The sequence below is a fragment of the Mytilus edulis genome, chromosome 5, assembly GCF_963676685.1.
Source record: "Mytilus edulis chromosome 5, xbMytEdul2.2, whole genome shotgun sequence".
NCBI classification, from domain to species: Eukaryota; Metazoa; Mollusca; class Bivalvia; order Mytilida; family Mytilidae; genus Mytilus; species Mytilus edulis.
The window spans coordinates 56,107,227-56,129,408 of NC_092348.1; the positions used below are offsets into that span (position 1 = coordinate 56,107,227).

The window sequence follows — 22,182 nt, forward strand, 5'->3', positions numbered from 1 at the left end:
ATAAACTTCATTGTATTTTACTTGAAACTATCAATGTTCTGACCGTTACACTGTTGAGATGTAAAAAAAAATTGATATCTTGCGTCAAAAAATTTGTAATCATGAATTTCAGTAATAATCTTATTGGACTATTTAAGAAAATTTTGTTTTACAAATTTCTGTAATTGTGTATTGTACAAGTTTTAACCATAATGCTGCCCATTGACTAAGCTATACCTCAAGCATACATTTACTTAATATAATATGAAACAAGCAAAACTAAATCAAAAAATTTAGCATATAATATTACATCTTGTAGCATATCTATAAGTATCTATAACAAGCTATGACATGCATTTACTAAACATATGAAAAAAGCAAAACTAAAACAACAGAATAAGCATTCATATACATGTAGCATATAACTATATATAACAAGCTAAGGCATGCATTTATGCGACAAAAAGAGAAAGGAAAACTAAAGATGGCAAAGTAAGCAAATTGAACTATTCCACTAAAAGTTGAGCAAAGTCAAAAAGCTAAATAAAAAGAAGCAATTAAAAAGAACACAAAAATCTTTTTTTTTCTTTCTTTTCTATACTTACTTCAAATGTTCATATCAAAGCCTGCAAAAAGAGGTCTAACATTACAGCATCATTGATTTACTTAAATTATAGTACTTTTTTTTTTAATAAAGATTAATGTAAGAAAATATATGCACTGAAAACACAAAGCTAAATTAATTATTAAATTTTGTATTTATAAACTATATTTTTCTAAGTGTATATATATGTTACAGACAATAAACAGTTATTCCCATAACGACCAATTTTCTGTGTTGTTTTTACGGGTCTCTAAAGTCATATGGGCCCCTTTTGCTCTAATACGTGTTTGCACTTTGTCCCTTTTTCTAATTGTGAATGCGTTATGAGATAACAAGAATCTTTCCTCCTTCATAGAAACTGGCAGGTCATCTAGTAGGCGAATCTTTGTTCCCTTCAAGTTATAGGCTTTGGACATTACAAGTTGTTTATCCCCAAAATGTACAAAACGAACAAGAATAGGCTTTGGGCCCTTCCCACGTGTTGGAACTCTATGCGCGTTAGCAATCGGCATGGAATTGGCTTTTGGAGCATCTCTTAGCAACTTTTCGGAGAATAGCTTTCGTGTTGTTGCATAGACATTTTCCTCTGGATTGCTGTCATCTATACCATAAATAAGTATATTATATTTCCTGTCATGCTTTTCGAGTAAAATGGCCTTTTCTTTAAGCTCATCAATTTGTTGTTGCAAATCAATTTTTTGTTTGAATAGCTTTTCATTTTCTAATTCTTGAAGCTGTAAGTCCATACCTTGGACACCTTTTTCTAGCTCTGTAAAATCATGTCTAAGAGTTTTTATTTCTTTTTGCGACGTTTCAAACTTAACATTGAGGACTTTAGCATCGGCTTTAACCTCATGTATCATACTCGTAAGGTTACGTTCGACTTTAGTTAACTGTTCCGAAAAAACTTTGACCTTCTTATCCACACCCAAAATAAGGGATTTTAATTCCTCAAATTGTTCTATTGATGCCATATTCGGTTAGAAACACTTTTTATGTAAATATTTACAAAATTTATATATGCAATGTCAATGAATACACATATACTACGCTCTACACAGGGTCTTCATGTACGATATAGTTTTGTGTATACATGTAGTAAACAGTTTGTTGAATTGGACCTGTATAAACGTTATTGTTCGTTACACTGATAAAAAAACTGTGTTTAATACAACACAAACTATGGTTCTTATATTGTTAAACACACAAAAAATGTTAACTCATCATTCAAGATATATGATATATTGACTCTGTAACTAGCGTTCACCTTATCATCATAATCATTTTGCCGTGTAGTATCGAGACCTTATATTTGTGTGGATATTATATATAGTCGTTGAAAATAATCATCTCTACAACTTTTGACGACTCTACATCCCCTTAAACTGTCAAATATCTCAGTTTCTGTTGCTACAAATTTTCATTCATGGGCGCAGCATTTTCTACACGTTCTGCATTTTGGGGACAAAATTTTTATTTTCATTTTGTTGTAGACAAGGTTATTTTTACAATTAGTATCAAAGTATTCATTTCTAAAAATCCCTGTTTTCGTCTATTGTGATGCTGTGTTCGACTGCGTAATCGTGGCATTTTTAGAACTCTCAAAGCAATCATAGTCTGTCGATCGATTTTTTGAAGGCACTAACCATTTATTTTCGTGGGAAAAACATTGTTTTACTTTGATAAAAAAAAAACCAACTACTGAAATCACTAACCACTCAACGCTGAGGTTGTGAGTTCGAATCCCGCTCGTGTGGGTGCACCCGACTCAAAACTTAATTGACTAGGATTGTCAGTTTTCCTATCGAAGGTCGGTGATTTTCTCCGGGCATTCTGGCTTGCGATGCTTAAAAGTGGCGTTAAAACACCAAAAATCAATTCAACCATGCTGACATTGCCCATTCACTGTTACTTGGCCTTCAATTAAATACGCGTGTACATGTAGTGTACAGATTAGAACAGTTCGCATACACAAGTAGTTAAAACCGCTGTACAGATGAATTCAATTGAAAACAATGCTCGTTACATGAAGATAATTGTAAACAGTACTAAGTACGCGACTTTTGGTGTGAAGACGGTCTTTGTCAAAAAATGAATCAAATATATCACAAGGTGAATAAGAGAACGCAAAATAGAATTTCTTCCTTTGCCCCCTAGTACCAACAGAGTGGGCTATCGATTCAGCTTCAAACATACCACATTTGTTGCATTAAAAGAACGTTTTTGCACTAACCTTTATGAGCCAATAATTTATTCAATACAAGTCAGCTTTGAGAGAGATTTCTATATATTCCACCATCTTTTAATAGCCATAAATTCATTATTTAATTATCTTATTTCCCCGAGGGTATCACAAGCCCAGTAGTCAGCACGGTTTGTGCTGACATGAATTATCATTGATATTGTTATATTTATAAATTAACTGTTTACAAAATTTTGAATTTTTTGAAATACTAAAGCTTTTCTACCTCAGACATAGATTACCTTAGCTGTATTTGGCAAAACTTTTTTTTTATCTAAAATCTGATTTATTGCATTATTGCTGTTATAATGAATACCATGTCTACAGCATTTGACAGGGCACCTCTGTAGTGTTAGTTTTACTGAACAAACAGGGAGATTGTTCAGTAAATTAATAATAATAATAAATGGTTAGATTTACATGTAACAATATTATGTATACAGATTACTACAGAAATTAATTTCCGGAAAAAATTACATTCTTGAACCGCTTCGACTCTGTAAATATGCTAGTTGACCTGATCATGACCTATTGATCAAGGATCACACGATGGAGGCAAGTTAACAGGCGAAGTAGTTTGTATAATATTAATTATGTAGGTGTACATACTTGGTTGTGAATTGAAGTACATTATATTAGTTTATTTAATTATGAATATGTGATATATTAAATGAAGGATGCTTCAAGGATAGCAGGTGTTTAATCTTTTATCACTGATCATGATCATGACGAAGTCCACAACACGTGGTTTTAAGAATAAATAATGTTGAGACACATGTTTTGCTGAATAAATATAGCATATAACATATATGCAAGAATAATAATTATATGTACAAACTTACTTCTTTCAAAATTTTACCATGTTTACCATCTGAAAGTGTCGAAATATTTAAGTAGTTCAAAAAATCTTTTTTGAACAGGGCATATACATCAAAATTTGTAGTTTTATAAATTGAGCTGCGGGTGCACTTGTGGATAGCAAATGTAATGAGTGTCACCAAAAGATTTATATCATAATAATTGATATCACAGATTTTATATCCTATAATGAGATTTCTGTAGTTTAGGATATGATGACCTATTTTTAACTTTATTTGATAGTATTTTGATATTTCCCCAAAAAGTTTTAAAGTACTGACATTCAAGAAAAAATGTTTATAATGTTCTGTTACATTACATAAGTCACATTTACTGTCTTCTTTTATCTTTCATTGCAAAAGCAGTTGTTTACAAGTAAGGATATGATGCAGCAATTTCCATTTAAATATTTTTAACCTGTTATCTTTTAAATAAGTAAATACAAAGTTAAGCATTGATTTAATTGGGATTAAAGAATCTAAATTTAGTACACGTTTCCATTTAATGAAACCTGAAGGCGTGTCTTCATTTCCACTATTAATGTGTGTGTATATCTGTTTTGTTTCCATTATTTTTAAACTTATTGTCTTATTTTTTTCTTTTGTATTAATGCAAAGGTTAAGTTTATTTTTTACGTTTGGTTTTATTGATTTTTCTGATTTAAGTACTTTGAGCCATTCATTTGGTAGAGCATATTTAAGTTTTGAAATTTCAAACATTAAATTGGATTTTGAGGATATTTATTAGATATTATTTCTTGAGAGATATTACCATTTTGGTCATATATATCATTAACATATATAATACCTTCTTTTATTCATTTTATAAAAACTAAACACTTTCCTTGAAATTTATCAGTTTGTTTCCCCATAAGATTTGTTGTCTAATTTTTTTTAAATTCATATTGAGTTTGGTATTATTTAAATCTTTTACTTTGAACCAAGACTTTACAATTTCTAAGTAGAATTTTGGTAAAGTTTTATGTAGGTTTTGTATAGAGTAAATGTTGTCTGGATTCATGTAAAGTAGCATGAAATTAGCACCAAATTTATTAAAGTAAAATGTCGGAATTACTTTCCAGTTAGCAAAATCATCTGCAGTAAGTTTTTTGATCCATGCTATTTGTAGTACATTTCTGTATTATTTTTTCAGTATTCAGCTTATCACATTCAGCTCGATCTGTTCCAAAATAAACTCCTAGACTTTTTATTGGTCCTTTATTCCATGTTATATTTTTAAACTTATCTTTACAATGTTTTTATTTTCCTAACCAAATGCCCTCTGTTTTTGATCTATTTAATTTTAAACCTGATAGTGTTCCAAAGATTTCAATAATATTAAGAGTGTGACGTACTTCATCTTTTGATTTTAGAAAAAGTGTTGTGTAATTTGAAAACCTTTGGTGTTGTTGTCTTGTCTTATTCTGCAGAACAAAATTTCTACGGCAATAACAAAAATTAGGGAACTTAACGGGCAGCCTTGTGTAATACCGCGTTTAATGTTGTATGGTGATGAGACCCACCCATTGTTTAACATACAACCGGTTATATCTTTGTACAGAGTTTTAACCTATTTAATAAAAGGATTTGGAAGGCCTAATTTCTTGAGTGTTTCATACATAAATGGCCATTCCAATGAGTCAAAGGCCTTGGAAAAATCTATGAAGAGCAATGCTCCTTCAATATTAAAGTATTCTGCAGGGTCTATTATGTCTTGAATTTGACGAATGTTGAAACCTGTATACCTATTTTTTATGTAACCGTTTTGCTCACTATGGATGATTTAGTAAGTATTGGTTTAAGACGTTGTGCTAAAGAATATGCCATAAGTTTTGTGTCAACATTGAGTAAAGTAATTGGTCTATAGTTGTCCAAAAGAAGTGGGTTTCCTTTTTTATATAATAAAGAGACTACTCCTATTTTTTGTAGTGTGCTCATTTCTTCTTTTTGATAGCATGTGTTAAATACTTTAACAACAATTTCTGTTAAATTTGTCCAGAAAGTCGATACCTGGTGATTTATTTAGTTTCATAGATTTAATAGCTTCTGTACATTCTTTTATGGTAAGCTCCCCTTCTAGATTTTGAGTTTCCTCATGAGAAAGAGTTTTATCTACTTTTGTTTCTGTTATATGTTTTTTTATTTCATTTTCATTAGGATTTGTACTTTTATATAAATTTTCATAAAAGTTTTTTTCTAACTTTAAAATTTCAGATGAATCTGTTATAAATTCTCCTTTTTCATTCGTAAGTGCAGAAATATTTTTATGAGTTTGTCTGGATTTTTCAAGGCCTATAAACAATCTTTTTTTGGTCCTCAATGCTCTTCAACTTCGTACTTTATTTGGCCTTTTTAACTTGTTTGGATTCGAGCGTCACTGATGAGTCTTTTGTAGACGAAACACGCGTCTGGCGTATATATAATATTTAGTCCTGGTATCTATGATGAGCTTATTTACAACCACTGGGTCGATGCCACTGCTGGTGGAGATTTTGTTTCCCCGAGAGTATTACAAGCCCAGTAGTCAGCACTGTTTGTGCTGACACGAATTATCATTGATATTGTTATATTTATAAATTAACTGTTTACAAAATTTTGAATTTTTTGAAATACTAAATCTTTTCTACCTCAGGCATAGATTACCTTAACTGTATTTGGCAAAACTTTTAGGAATTTTGGTCCTCAATGCTCTTCAACTTCGTACTTTATTTAGCCTTTTTAACTTTTTTGGATTCGAGCGTCACTGATGAGTCTTTTGTAGACGAAACGCGCGTCTGGCGTATATATATAAAATTTAGTCCTGGCATCTATGATGAGTTTATTTATTGAAAACTCTTTCACTGTAACAAATTCATTGCATGAATAATGGTAGAGTAAATATGAAAAGAAATCAAGAGTGGCTTATGCTGGTATTTTTGTTCTATTGCGGTCTCTGTAATATGACCGGAACAAGTTTTTGTCAAGACTGGTACATAGATGATTAATGTGCTAATAATAATCAATATATCATTATTTTTTCTCCTGACCATGTTATAACAGACAATAGGAACATTGGCATCGTTTTTATAACATAATGTCAGGGGATGAACACTTTGGGGATATTCCTGGATTAACGTTTTCATTATCATTGATGTGTATATTTGCTGCATGTTTAAACATTTTATTAGTCACAGGCATACTGTTTACCAAGAAACAACCATATTCTTCAGTAGAACTGTTCATCGTCAACTTGTGTATAAATGATATGCTTCTTGCTGGAGTTGCTGTTCCAGTAAGGATAAACAACGCATCTCATAAAGGGGAAAGTTTTGTTGGATGTAAATGCATTTATTTTACTTTTTACCACTATATTATATCTTAAGTAATACATGAGTCCTGCTATAATATTATAATTGGTCCAAAACAAGTAAAATATTCATCTAATGAATACAAATGAAGAGGGTGATCAGTCCTAAAAATTAGAAAGCTAGTCAAATTCCCTTTCCAATTATAATTAAAAGTATAAAGAAACCAAGAAATAAAGAGCCAAACGAAGAAATAATCATTAACCTTTTCAATTATACTGTATTTTATGTCGTAAAGTCATCAACGACCCCGTGTTCTTCTCATATACCACATCTTGCCCTGGTTCAAATAAAAAAAGATGCTGAACTATTTTTAACTATTGTATTGAACATTCACATCAGGTAATTACTTTATAATATCATTTTACTACAAGATTTATGATCGGATTAAATATTGTTGGAAAGCGTTTGACGACTGCAAATGGTGACCACAAAAAAATTGTTATCTTTTAAAAGTGGACTATACTGAAATATGCAAAACTGAAATATAAAATATGCAAAACATTCATACCAACAACAGCTACCAAAGAAAATAATATCGAATGGAACCATGCTGATACAACGCTGTGATTGAAATCTGCTCTGTTACCACTAATGTGCACACTATTTTATTGGCTTCCTGAATTATACAAACAGTGAATAACCAAACCAAACTCCAAGGAAAATTCTAAACGGAAAGTCCTTAAGTAAATGGCAAAAGCAAAAGCTCAAACACATCAAACGAATCAATAACAAATGTCAGATACCCGATTTGGTACGGACATTTTCTTATGAAGCAAATGGTGGATTAAACCTGGTTTTATAGCTATGTATCCCCTACGGGGTGTTAAATTACAAAAACCATGTCATATGTAACAAAGAAACAAGAGCAGGCTAATGCCGCTACAAGGCAGCACTCGCACCAGCAAAGTGGAAAGGGATTTATATAGGTTGTAATAACTTCTTTCCAAATCCCCTAAAAATAAATAAGTTTAAACGAAACTAACAAAATACACAAAAAGGCATATAGACAACGCACATTCGCAAAAATGATAGACAAGAATGGAAAATGTTTAACAAAGAACAATAACACAATGATGGAAAGTTTAAGTACAGAATCACGTAAAATGGATATCACAAAAAACAGACTAAACAGTAAAGTAATATTCATTATACAAATTAAAGAATACAATAAGATGATAAACAACGTAAATACCCAGAATCTATAATTCAAGACAATCGAGTATTATTTGAGAAGTTGATACGGAAAATAACTTATCAACAAGGTATTGGTACTTTCCGATGAACATTTTAAAGAAAAGGGACGAGCCATTCTTTGACTTACCCCTGGTTCATCAACCTTTTGTTTAGATACTGGTGACGTTTTACAAAGTCCTAATAGGAGCTGCAAGCCTTTGAATACCAAATAAGTTGGAAAATGTTAATTTCATATGCAGGTGAAGTTGGTATATTACTACAAAGGTAGTGGAAATAGATATTTTCAAAATTAAAATCGTCACGTTTGTCATAGATTTCGATTCTGGAACTGAGATGATAAGTCTCGAAAATGAGGCGGAGTAAGCCGTGTCTATTTTTTTCTTTAATTTCTAGTTCTGGAGTATTCATTAATGGGGTTAATCAGAAAAGTTTGAATTGTTATTGATTGAAAGAACTCCGATTCATATGCAAAGAAGAAGAGGTCGACAGTTAGAGGCGCATAGTTCGTTTCCATGGGAATGCCGACAATTTGTTGAAAAGTCTACCTTAAAATTCAAAAATATAATTTCAATAAGAAACTCCAGCATGTGTTTCCCTTTGTGAAGCATATGAGAAACATATAGCTAGTCATAAAAGGTTGAAATAATTTTAATTTGCAAAGCATGATGTTGCAAACGTTTTTGATAATCATTGCAAAAGGTATATTTTCAATGAAATGATGTATGTAATACGGCACATTCAATTAAGTTACAGTATTTGATTACTAGTATTATGTAATACTAGATAGCAATTGAAACTACTTTTTCCATAGACAGATCCAAACCAAACTACAAATGTTATTTCTATTTACTGAATCTTCTGCACGAGTCCACATATTTTCTACATTTAAATTTTGAAGACTTACAACAGTTATATTTGCATTGTTGCGACACACATTTTCTTCTGTGACATCAATTTTAAAGGAACGTCTATGATGTCCAATTATGGTTAAGAAATAGCGACAAGGTGTGTGCTATATCGTATAAAAGAGGGACGAAAGATACCAGAGGGACAGTCGAACTCATAAATCGAAAATAAACTGACAACGCCATGGCTAACAATGAAAAGGACAAGCAGACATAGAAAACTAAAGAATAAACAACACGAACCCCACCAAAAACTAGGGATGATCTCAGGTGCTCCGGGAGGGTAAGCAGATCCTGCTCCACATGTGGCTCCCGTCGTGTTGATTATGAGATAACAAATCTGGTAAATAGTCTAATTCGGTAGGTCACATTTATGAAAGGGAAGGGGATTGTAGTTACGACGTAAGGAACATATCCGATATCATTTGTGAAACGGCTATTCCACAACGGTCAACCAACTCGTGATGGCGTCCGTAAAATTTACAAAGAGATGATTTCAATTTCACCATTTGGAACTCTTGATTTAATAGCTTCCTTGTGAGCAACAACCCTCTAACAAGAAAATCATGATAGGAAATGCAAGCACGGGAATATCGTATCAATTGGGAGACATATACACCGTATGCAGGTGCTACTGGAATGTTGCTACTTAGAAATGGAAAGTTCACAATTGGAAAGCTGAAATTATCTCTTTTGTCGTAAAGTTTTGTTTTCAATCGACCCTCATTGTCAATTTCTAGATGTAAGTCCAGATATGAGGCCGACTTAACTGTATCTGTTGTATCCTTTATCTCTAGTTCAATGGGATAGATGCGTTCGACATAGTCACCAAATTTTGAATTATTTAGTGAAAGAACATCATCTATATAGTGGAACGTAGAGTTAAAGGATATTGCTAACTTCTTATCTTTCTTCCAAAGAAGTTCCTGTATGAAGTCAGCCACATAATAATAAAGAAACAAGTCGGCAAGAAGAGGGGCACAATTCGTTCCCATTGGAATGCCGAGAGTCTGTTGAAAAACACGTCCTCCGAACGTAACAAATATGTTGTCAATTAAGAAATCAAGCATCTTGATAATGTCAGTTTCAGAGAATTTTTTGTTTGAATCAGAGTGATCCTTTACAAAGTAGGATTTATCCCTTCCTAAGACAAGATACTTGTATCTTCGTTGGCCATTCTTTTTAATGAAACAAAGCAATACCAACTCTTTCAATTTGTCTTTTAGTTTATAATGTGGAATACTTGTATAAAGTGTAGAAAAGTCAAATGTTTTAATACTATTACAAGATGAAAGAGAGTTAGATTGTATGTACTCTAAAAGATCTTTTGAATTCTTAAGTATCCACATCTGATTCACGCCACCTCTAGAATAGGCAGTTTCACAATAACTTTGAAGCCCGTTTTTGATTGCTGATAAAATAGATGTTAGTAATTTATTCAATGTATTTGTTATTTACTTGAATTGACAAACAGGACGTTTAGAAAAATTAGATACGACATAAGCAGTAGTAAAATGAAAGTGTATAACAAAAAGATGTATACTGGAAAGGGATGTAAGCTTCGGATTATTAACAACTGAATGGATGAAGGGTTAAAATATTATTCCTTATACAAATAAAGCATAAAAGAGAGGCAAAACATACCAAAGAGACATGCAAACTCATAGATCATCAATAATCTGACACTGCGATCTGTTTATCTGCACCAACTATCTTCTATACTTTTGCAGAACTATGCTTTCTTAAACATTCTTTTTGTTTGTCCTCCCTTCTTTTCTGCTCATCTTCACCATCTCTCCTTTTTTGTGCATACCTTTATCTGATTCTTTCTTCATATCCGACATTAACCTTTCTTGGGCATAAGTATTACTCTTTTTAAATCTTACATTGAAAAATATGTGACAATTAATAAGTAATGTGATTTGATGTAACCTGATCAAATGGACACCTATACTTGCTGTGCCTGGTTGTATGTTTTGCCATGCGTTTCCTTTTTCTATTTGCTTCCTCTCAAATCTTATACATTTGTCTGTGATGTCTGATGATTTCTTTTGAATCAAATCTATCTATATGGCAAATATGAATGCATTCGTGTATTGTGTAGTATTACTATACTAGTAATAAGAGGATACTGTTCTGAAATGTAAATTAATAGTGCCAAGATAATGCAACAGACATAATAATTCAAATGATAGAATATATAAGACTAATGTTCTCATTTCTATCTCGAATTACTTCCCTATTATTGTTTAATCAAATATAAAATTATAGAGTAAGGGATAATATGAAAAATGTATTTCACTTTGTAGATATATGAAGCAATCGAACAAATAGCTTTTAAAAAAACATATTATGGTAAACATATCTACCCCGGAATAGATTACCAAAGCTGTATTTGGCAAAACTTTCCAATGTTTGGTCTTTTATGATGATACTTGTTTATTTGAACTTATGACTTTTTTAATTGAGCGTCTTTTTTACAAAACTATGGGTCTGGTAGCTTCGATTTTACATTGGCAAGCTTAAACAAAAAACACACTGGTCTTTCCTACACATTTTAAGGCAAAATAAATTCAACAGATGCTTTCGAATACCTAAATTTTTGAATCATCGTATCAAATATTGAGCACATAAAGTGATGACCTAACTTTGACCGGATTGTTAATTCTGACATACGTCATAGAACAATCTACTTTACTAATCAGGGTTGAGTTCAATATCGTAGCAGCTACGTAGCCGCTACGTAGGGGCTACGTAGCTGCTATCAATATCTATGTAGCAGCTAGTCTATAGCTACACGGTCAATAGTCAAAATCTTCGTAGCACTGCATGGCAGCTACGATATTGAACGCGGCCTAGATCATTAGTATAACAGTTATCTTCGTCACCATGGTGAGTTGATTAATTCAATATTAGTCTCTTTTCACCAGGACTGCGTTCAATATCGTAGCTGCTACGTTGTGCTACGTAGAATTTTGTTTATTGAACGTGTAGCTAGCCTATAATTTCTACATAGATATTGATATCAGCTACGTAGCCGCTACGTAGTTGCTACGATATTGAACGCAACACTGGAGTACTTCCGATGAGCAAGTTCCAAAAGGCCAACTCGATATCCGTTTGAATTTTCTACGTATCTGACAACAAACCCTTTTCACATTCATTGTCAATTAGCTGTTTCGGAGCCTCTAGTTGCAATTTCATTTGTTTTTTTTTACAAACCGTTGACCTTCTTTGTCATCAAACCGAGGACAAATTCACGGGCTTCTGGTTAACATTTTGTTTTAAGCCCTCTCCCCAATTTTGATTTTTTAATATAAGAAGTGTTAGAATTAGTAGTAGTATTTAAAATTCATTGTGAATCATTGAAATTACTTACTGATATTTTTATTGCAGGTGATGCAGTCTGTTAGCTGATAATGTTTCTTCCCCTCCTAACAGTATCGTCATCGATCTATACAATGGTTGCCATTGATGTTGATAGATACAAAGAAATACTAAAATTAGAGAAGTTGACTACAAAGAGAGCACCAAACATCGTTCTTGGCACATGGATTTGGAGTCTCGTTATCAGTTCACCACAGCTATACGAATACAGTACCTACCGAAAAGAAGAAGATGAATACAATATTACATCATGCGGAGCACATGGCATTGTTGAAAATTTTGAAACACTGTACGCATGCGTTGCTATTGTCCTTTCGTATGCTGTACCCTTGATAATCATCACAATCTGTTATTTTAAGATTATGTGTTACGTCTGGAAAGTCGGAAAAACTTCATCTGAAAACGACATACAAGTTCTCAAGCGAATGAAGGTTGTCAGAATTCTTCTACTAATAACAATTGTATTCGTCTTATTGTGGTCACCATTTTTCGTTTTGTTTGGGATAGAGGTGAGTCATCTATACTGGATGTGTAGAATATTTCATTTTTGATAGTAAGAATGAGGAGTTGTGGTATATTGGACAACAATATAACTATCCAACAGAGACTGAATAACCAGTCTGAATTTTTTTTTAAATATTGTATGCATTTGAAACACTTCTAATTTTACAACTTGTTTAAAACATTTGAAGAAAATAATGTTAAAGTCATATGAATCTTCAAATTAATAAAAAAAATAATGCATATGTTTTTTTATAACTAGATAGCTAGTTTTTATTATAAAACTTATGTATATACAATGTATACTTTTTTTCTCAAGAAAATTCTGTAAACTTCGGCTTCAAAACACGACAATTAATTAGCTGCCATATTTTCACATCATAACAGACCGACAGAATGTTTTATGACTATACGATATGGATGCGTAAAAAATGATAAAATCGTGCACATAATAATAAGTTTATGATAAATTCATGCACTGGTTCACGAATTGGATAAACATTATTTTTCCCCAGTCACTCGTTTCATATGACTTTAAGATTAAAACAAACCAAAAATTAACTTGGAGGTATCTACACAATATATAACGGTCGATTTTAAATCATAAATATCGTAATTGCATGAATAGTAAATCACGGGTAGTAAGGTCGTCATATCGAGGAGCGTTTAGTTCAGTGATTTTGTCATAGTTTGGATAAGTTTGACATGGTTAATTTATGTTGCTTCCCTAAACTATTGCCTCAGTTCTATTCACACGAGCAGATAAAAAGCAAATAAGATGCTTGAATCTGTATTGGAGGTCAAACGATCTATATTGGAATTGTTGTTTCACGAAATTAACGCAGAATAAGAAAGATATCGGAATTGCTATGGTTTGGTTAAGCGATTGACATGGTTCGGTTAAGAGTCTAGAAATTCGTCATGGTTTTGGTCAAGATTGTCATGGTTTAGATCGAAATAAATATATATGTGTTTCACTTTTAATACTGAAAAGTTGATTGATAGCGCCTGTTATTGAACTAAGTTGCACTATATATTAACTGTCTGAGAAGAAAAAAAGCCTGTTTAACCAAATTTAGTGGGTATAATCGTCAAAGCGTATGTTAAACATGTCATGTTACTTTTCGTAAGTTTTCTACAATATAAATTTAAAAGTCACTGCTCTCTTTCGATATAATTTAACCAAAAAAAAAGACAAAGCGTTCAACTTGCTTCTGTTTCACATATAATCGTTTGTCCATATGTCCATGCTAGACTTTGCCGGGGATATCATGAGCGGCATCACTAGCCAAATAGCTAAAGACTTCTATTCAAAAGTGGCAGCCAGTCAAAAAGTAATTCTTGTTTTTCATTTTCTTTTCTAGAAAACTATTCATTTGTTGGTTTTTCTTTATTGTAAATTTTGAAGTAGTTAATGATGAATAAAAGGAGATGTGGGGTTATAGGTCCATGATACAGTAACCCTACTACAAAACTAACCAAAGGATATTAAGAGGACATCATAAGTCTTCAACCATTTACGAAACCGAATAGTTACGCGTGACATGGACAACAGTTTTAAAACTTATTGGTTTTAAAACTATAATAGGTGAAATTACAATAAAAAGTACTTTCAAAGTTTGAATTAAAAATATGAAAGATCACAACTCCAATTTTGGATTTAAGCCGATATAATGTTCAAGTTTATCAATTATTATTAGGAATCAATAAAAATCTTTGTAATATTGTATAAATGCATCGTGTATAGTAACATTGAATTATTTCAAATATTTTACTTTTTATGTAATACAGTTTCTATACTATCTGAAAAAAAACTCCTGCTATCTAGTTTAAGTATGAGGTGGTATATTATTAAATGTGATTGAGAAAAGGATTGAAATTCAAAGAAACACGTGTTATATTGTCTGCTACATGTACATTTAAACTGTGTACGACCTTAATTGACCTGGCTAGACAAGAAATCATCGTTTGTAATAGGACATAACGCATTATAAGAGGAACGAAGATGAAACAGATGGTACGTTTGTTGATATATATCACAAGTACACTTCATTTGAACATCTTAGAACATTCAATGATATTTTTATGCTATCTATATTTGCCCTTTATCCTTTTTGCTTATTTGATTTTCAATTTACAAGGTAATATCAAATGTAAGATGACGTGGAAATACATAAATGAGACAGCAAACCAGCAACACAAACATGAGTTCTTCAACAATAGGATGAATTAAATTGGCCAAACTCTATATCTGCCTGTTTCTATAAAATGGGTAAATAAATTGAACAGAGACAACCAGAAATCTGAAACCATCAAACTATTCTCAGTATAGCGTAAAACAGTAAGGTATGACATAGGACAACTTGTCGCGTCACTAGGTTCTGGACTTTTTTGGTGAGTCGCAACTTCGGAATTCAGTAAATATGTTTTTGAAATTAAATATGTAAAACCCTTCCTTTCACAATAGTTAGCACTTATGAATGCCTTTTTGGTGTCTGTGTTGAAAACTTATATTTTCATGATTTCGTAGTTTATAACTTCTTTTCAATTTGTGTAACTAAATATGTTTAGCATAAAAAAAACGCAGCCAAATTCATAATTGTTTTTTTTTTTGCTGTTATTTATTTAAACGATAAGGCTCTAAATTTTACACAAATGCATTGAATTGGACTCGTACAATTGTTCAGAGGCAATTGCATCTATTGCTCCTTTAGACGGGTCATTTGAAGCTGTTGGTGATACTGATTTAATTGAAGAAACAGTGGTTTCACTCAATAAAGATGATGACAAATTAGATGAAAACAATAATGAAAATCAACAGGGTTTGCCAAAAAACAACTAAAGTTCAGTGCGACATCTGTTCTAAAATTGAGAAAAAAAGAAGATGTCTAACACGCCACATGAGAACACACGGGGATCAACTGATTTGTTCGCATTGTCAAGCGAAATTCTCAGATAGATGGGCCTTGACGGAACATGAAGCACGACATTCAAACCCTTTAATGTGCGATGTTTGCGGCAAAAAATATGCTTTAAGAATCGATCATTCCGTGACCAGACACTGTAAAATATGTAAAACAAAATAATATTTTATAAATTTAACATTTGATTTTTGATTAATTTCTAGCATTCATAAAGTTTAAATGATATATTGTCTTATTTTCAAGATAATGACATTTTTATATATCATAACATGCTCTTTTATGAGGAAGGATTTTTTCTTCATCTTTCCTATATATGGTACTGGCGAATTCCTTGAGCACCATGTGCAAATCCATCATATGGGTTCACGATTGCACTATTTACGTTTAGCAGTAGATCTTCGGGGTTGGTCAAACTTTGCATGGCTTCTGTAATAAATAAACGTAGTATTTTTTAATTAATTCTTTTGGATTTAAGTTTATCATATGACTGCGGCAACAAAAGATTTAAAGATTAAAAAGCAAATATTGAAAAATAGGATCCTCTCAATATTGTTTCATATAATGCTATATAATGAAACTACAGTGTTAAATATATATCGTTATTTATTTGTGTCTTTAGTGTTTCTGTTACTTGAATTTCTTGTTTAAACCCGATCTGATGAGTTTACATGTGTGGCATGGTTAAGGCGAAAAAGAGGTTGGGGAGCCCGCAAACATGTTTTACTCCGCAATATTTTGTATATACTGTCTCAAGTTAAGTGTCTGTAATGCCGTGAATATCGTATGTAACTGTGTATCATATTTTGCTATTTATTTTGGACAGAAGTTAGGCTGATGATTTTCTAATTGGAATTCCTATACATTGAATTTTGTCGCAGCCTTTTATATCTTGCTAAGAAATATGGTTTTGCTCATTGTTGAATGTTGAAGGCCTCTTGATGACAAATAGCTGCTAACATCTATGTCATTTGATCTCAGGTGGATAGTTATCTCATTGGCAATCATATTGCATCTACTTATAACATATTACTACATTGTTTGTGCGTTTTTATGTCCTTTTGTGTTTCAAATGGAACGATTTTTGTTAATTTTGATAGTAACTCTTCATTATACACGAAAAGAACTACATAACTGAACCATGTCGAACATGCACTTAACCATGACACTAATGAACCAAACCATGACACAGATATTTCAGTAATTTTGAATTGATTGCAAATGTAGGTATTTTTCAGAATAATTGACCGCAGTGTTATATCACGAAGTTATATGTGATGTAACAGACTGTAAGAAAATAACTTTTTTTATGCACGATAAACCAATTAGCAAGTTTTAAATTTTGACATACGCAAGCTTTGTTCTGTGTTAAATCATTAAACATATGATACCACTTGTGATGTACTAACATATTTACTTTATACAAAGGTACTTACCAGCTTGAATTAATGATCAGAAGTTCCGTTTACAAAATATCCCAATGTTTACATTTTTGCATTGATTGTCATCAAAAAGACTTAACACCGTCATGTCAAACTTATCCAAACTATGACAAAATCACTGTACTAAACGCTCCTCGATATGACGACCTTACTACCCGTGTAAATATTTTCTGCATTTCAAAACTATACTTATCATTACTTTATGCTTTACAGGAAATACTTGGTTTAGATGATACACTTCATACAGCATCATGGACAGAGGTGGCCAAGAAAGTGCTGGTTGTTATGAGTACGATGTCGAATCAAATCATCTACTTTATTTCGAATTCAAAATTTAGACGACAAATCTTGAAATTTCTGACATGTGGAAAAGTGCAGTTCAATGGAGTTAATCCTGAAGCCGTAGATGAAACATCTTAAGTAAAGAAGTATCAGAACAGAATAACTTCAAGCTATTTTTTAATTTGTTTTTAACGTTGTTTGTGGGGTTTTTTTTCTTCTTTTATTATGTTTCCGAATCCATTATTTATAGTATATTCCGTGTTTTTGCTATCAATTGTCTTTTCCCCTTTAATGGTCATGAGTTTGTCTGCCTTTCGTCGAAAATGTAGACTTCTCGTGGTGTTTTTTTTTTACTTTATTGTTTCAAAATAAACAAAACAAAAAAAACCAGGACACACCAAATAGACTATAAAAATTTATTAGTCGAAGAGACGGCAAAACTATGGCAACATAATCGATGATAAGAAAACAACAGTCTATAACAAAATACACGAAATCCTTCCTTTTTTTAAATGCATTGTAACCAATTTTCTTTTCAGCGATCAATAAATAGTTAGCAAAGGTACCAGGCTTATAATTTGAAACGCCAGACGCGCGTTTCATTTACAAAAGACTCGTGAGTGACGCTCTGATCAAAATACTAAGAAAGTCAATAAATAAAGTCAAAGGTAAAATTTTCTATTATGGTACATGTATAACTGGATATGAAAATTAATTGCATTAACCAAGGAACAACAAGGCTGTCTGACGCAACTTGACACCTTAATGACAAGATTAAATTAATAAATATAGAATAATAATATCATATATACCAACTTGATGATATCTCAAATTTCTGACAAAGTGTAAAATTAATATATCCTTATTTAACAAATAACAAAATTACAAACCTAATCCCGATGTATATACATTTATTGAAACTTACCTGTGACTTAATTTTTGTGGCGTTGATACATTCGTGCACAGTTTGTAATTCTGTTATGCTGTGTTTGTGTACTGTCCTAAATTAATTTAAGGTATTCGTGTTATTCTGTGGTACACATATCGAAATATAAGTTATTATATTATATTTATATATGTATTTTTCTGTCCCGGTTGTTCTTGTGTTTATTCGTACTGTAATGCTGTCATGTAATGTTGTCATTTAAGCTGTATATTTAACATAGACTTAAAATGCGAGGTTTGGCTAGCCGCAAAACCGACGTTCAATTACCCACTATTTTTTCTTCAAATGTCCTGTACCAAGTCAGGAATATGGCAGTTGTTATCTAATAGTCATTTCTATGTATGCTTTATTGTTGTTTGTTTTTGTTGCACTTTAGTGTTTCTGTTGTTTCTTTTTTTTTTCCCTCTTATAGTTGATGTATTTTCCTCGGTTTTAGTTTGTAACCCGGATTTGATTTCTCTCAATCGATTTATGACTTTTGAACAGCGATATACGACTGTTGCCTACATATGTGTATTATTAATCATTGCTATTTGAAATATCTTTTAATACCTGCATATAACTACATGCACACGTCTCTGAAATTGTTTTTGGTACCTATATACGTTATATTAAGGTATGTAGGTAATTTTGTGTTGAATATATAACATGTAAATGTGAATAATAACCCATTGTAAAAAATATCGTCATAAAAATTTACACAAAACTGAGTTTCATTATTGTTTCTATCTGTACTACTGACCTAGTTATATAGAGTTCTTCACTCAGGAATTAAGCCCAAGTTGTTGTGTTCTTTTGCTAAAGTATTGTCCATCTTTCTCAAACTGATGGGCTTTTTCAACTTAGCGGAAAGTATGTGTTAGATTATTTAAAATTTACTAAGGCTACTGTATATTAATTTGATAAAATCTTAACATGAACAATCCAAGATGAACGCTGTATTTGCAAATTCTTAACAGATAATGCAGCTTGTCGATAGTTGAATAAAGAAAACACACGAATAATAGCGGGGTCAAGCCAATGTGGTGGTACAAGAAAGTGACAAATAAAATTGAGAATGGAAATGGGGAATGTGTCAAAGAGACAACAACCCGCCCAAATAAAAAACAACAGCAGAGGGTCACCAACAGGTCTTCAATGCAGCGAGAAATTCCCGCACCCGGAGGCGTCCCTCAGCTGGCCCCTAAACAAATATATACTAGTCCAGTGATAATGAACCCAATACTAATTTCCAAATTGTACACAAGAAACTAAAATTAAAATAATACAAGACTAACAAAGGCCAGAGGCTCCTGAATTGGGACAGGCGCAAAAATGCGGCGGGGTTAAACATGTTTGTGAGATCTCAACCCTCCCCCTAACATGTATTCAGCTTAATCTCTAAAATGCCACGTGTTTCAAACAATGTGTGAATGAATTCTATAGAAAATTAAAACTAATGATATGATAATTTGCTGTTACATGAAAACAACAACTGAAAGGTAACTTGCATATGGTTGGCAAATTATAGCTGGATGCATATTAAGCTTAAATAATAATTGCACACGCTCACCTTTATAATTATGCTTATTTTGTCGTTTAATTTAGTTTACAATAATATAAGAATTACGATAAACTTGATACTTATGTCGCGTATAAGAATAATTTATAATCTAGTCCGCACCACGCTTTGGTACTACGTTTATTCTGTAAAACGACTTCAATCAAGATTCTGCAAGACATAAAGCTGTGCACATGGTATTTTAGTTTTGTATTAAGATTGTTTGGTTTTCCCATTACAAACATGGGTTTCATTTCATGTGTCTGTTTTTGGGGAGACTCGCAGATATATTAAAAGAAGAATTCTCTTTTGTCCATAAAGAGAGCAATTCTCGGAGTGTAGAATAACTTAAAGGATTAACCTATCGGAACCTCCTAAATACCAGTATATCGATCACCCGACAGATTAATAGCCATTTATCGTATTTGAAATAGATAATATTTATAACAACCATGTAATACTGATCAAATACCCAAGCCAATTTATATACCCTCAAAGGTATTTATATAAATAAAATGGAATTCGATTCTGTTGAATGGTTTAATAGGAAAGTTTGTCATTTGGATGAAGTTTTGGTGCATATACCTTCTGAATGTCACGAACAGTATGAACACAATTCGAATTCGGATGCCATCAGGTAAAATATATTTTTAGATTTGAATGTCATAAGTTTTCTTTTCTGTTGATGTGATTATATTAATTGGGTACTGTTAAGAGGCATACGCCCTTCACATCCGACATAAATATCCCTGCAGACACACACAAAAATTATCGAGTTACGGATAGCAAGTTCACAGTATTGTGAAATCCTGCCACCCAAACCCTGATATCACAGACTGCACTTCAGAGTAAATTATATACTGTAACGTCATCAGGAAAGAAAAAACGAGCATGTGCAATACCCGGAACAACACCGTTTTTTAACAACTTTCTGCACTGAAAGTGAAACAAAAACAAAAAGTAAATTCTAAAAATAAAAGATGGAATGTTTGAATAACAGTATAATAATAGTCTTCTCATTAAGTTTTTTTTATACAAATTAAAGATAACAAGGACAATTCCGAAACTTTTGTTAGCTTTATCATCAGAATTGACCACATGAAATGGTACAAACGGCCATATATTTTTTTCTTTGTTTCTATGATGTCTTATATATCTCAGTGGCGGATCCAGAACTTTTCCTAAGAGGGGGGGGGGGGGGGGGGGCGCTGACTGACCTAAAGGGGAAAGGGGGGGCGCTCCAGTCATGCTTCAATGATTCCCTATATAATCAACCAAATTTTTCCCACGAAAGGGCCCCGCCTCTGGATCCGCCTATGTATCTCTGCTTCAATTTTTGGTATGGAAATAATACGTTTTTTGCTATCTTAGGCATCACTGGAAGCATCTGTATAAGAAACCACCTGAGAATGTACACTACATATATAAGATGGAACAATTAAGAAATTCATACAACATAGCCGACTATATAGATATAAGAAGATGTGGTATGAGTGCATTTGAGACAACTCTTCATTCAAGTCATAATTTGTAAAAGTAAACTATTATAGATCATAGTATGGCCTTCAACACGGAGCCTAGACACCGAACAGCAAGCTATAATGGGTCCCAAAAAAGACCAGCGTAAAACCATTCAAAAAAGAAAACCAACAGTCTAATCTATATATAATAAACGAGAAACGAAAAACACTGATGAACTATATCAACAAACGACAACCACTGAACATCAGGTTATAGTTCTTAAATGTTTTACCCTTTCCTTCAACTTCAACATTTTATAGCTGTTTCATTTTTTAGAGAAAAGAGGAGAAACCTGCGCGAAAATGTGTCTACTACTCTAAGCAAATTAGGCAGCAGTGTCCAAGTCCGTGAACAAACCTGTTCATCAACGCTTCAAAGTGATCAATACAATATTCCTGGCAGAATTTGTCCAAAACAAACAATTTATCATTTTCACACTGGATCTCCAACACAGACCGATATTGAGTGGATGCCTCCACATAATTCAAACTCATTTCAAAATCTGACCTATGAA

General features: G+C 32.3%; 1 protein-coding gene across 1 annotated transcript; it reads right to left on the reverse strand.

Annotated features, from left to right (window-relative positions):
- Positions 1-789: 789 nt before the first annotated feature.
- LOC139525144 (uncharacterized) lies at positions 790-1,557 on the reverse strand. Its single transcript, XM_071320330.1, has one exon. It carries the CDS (start codon positions 1,555-1,557, stop codon positions 790-792), a length of 768 nt encoding a protein of 255 aa, XP_071176431.1.
- Positions 1,558-22,182: the final 20,625 nt, after the last annotated feature.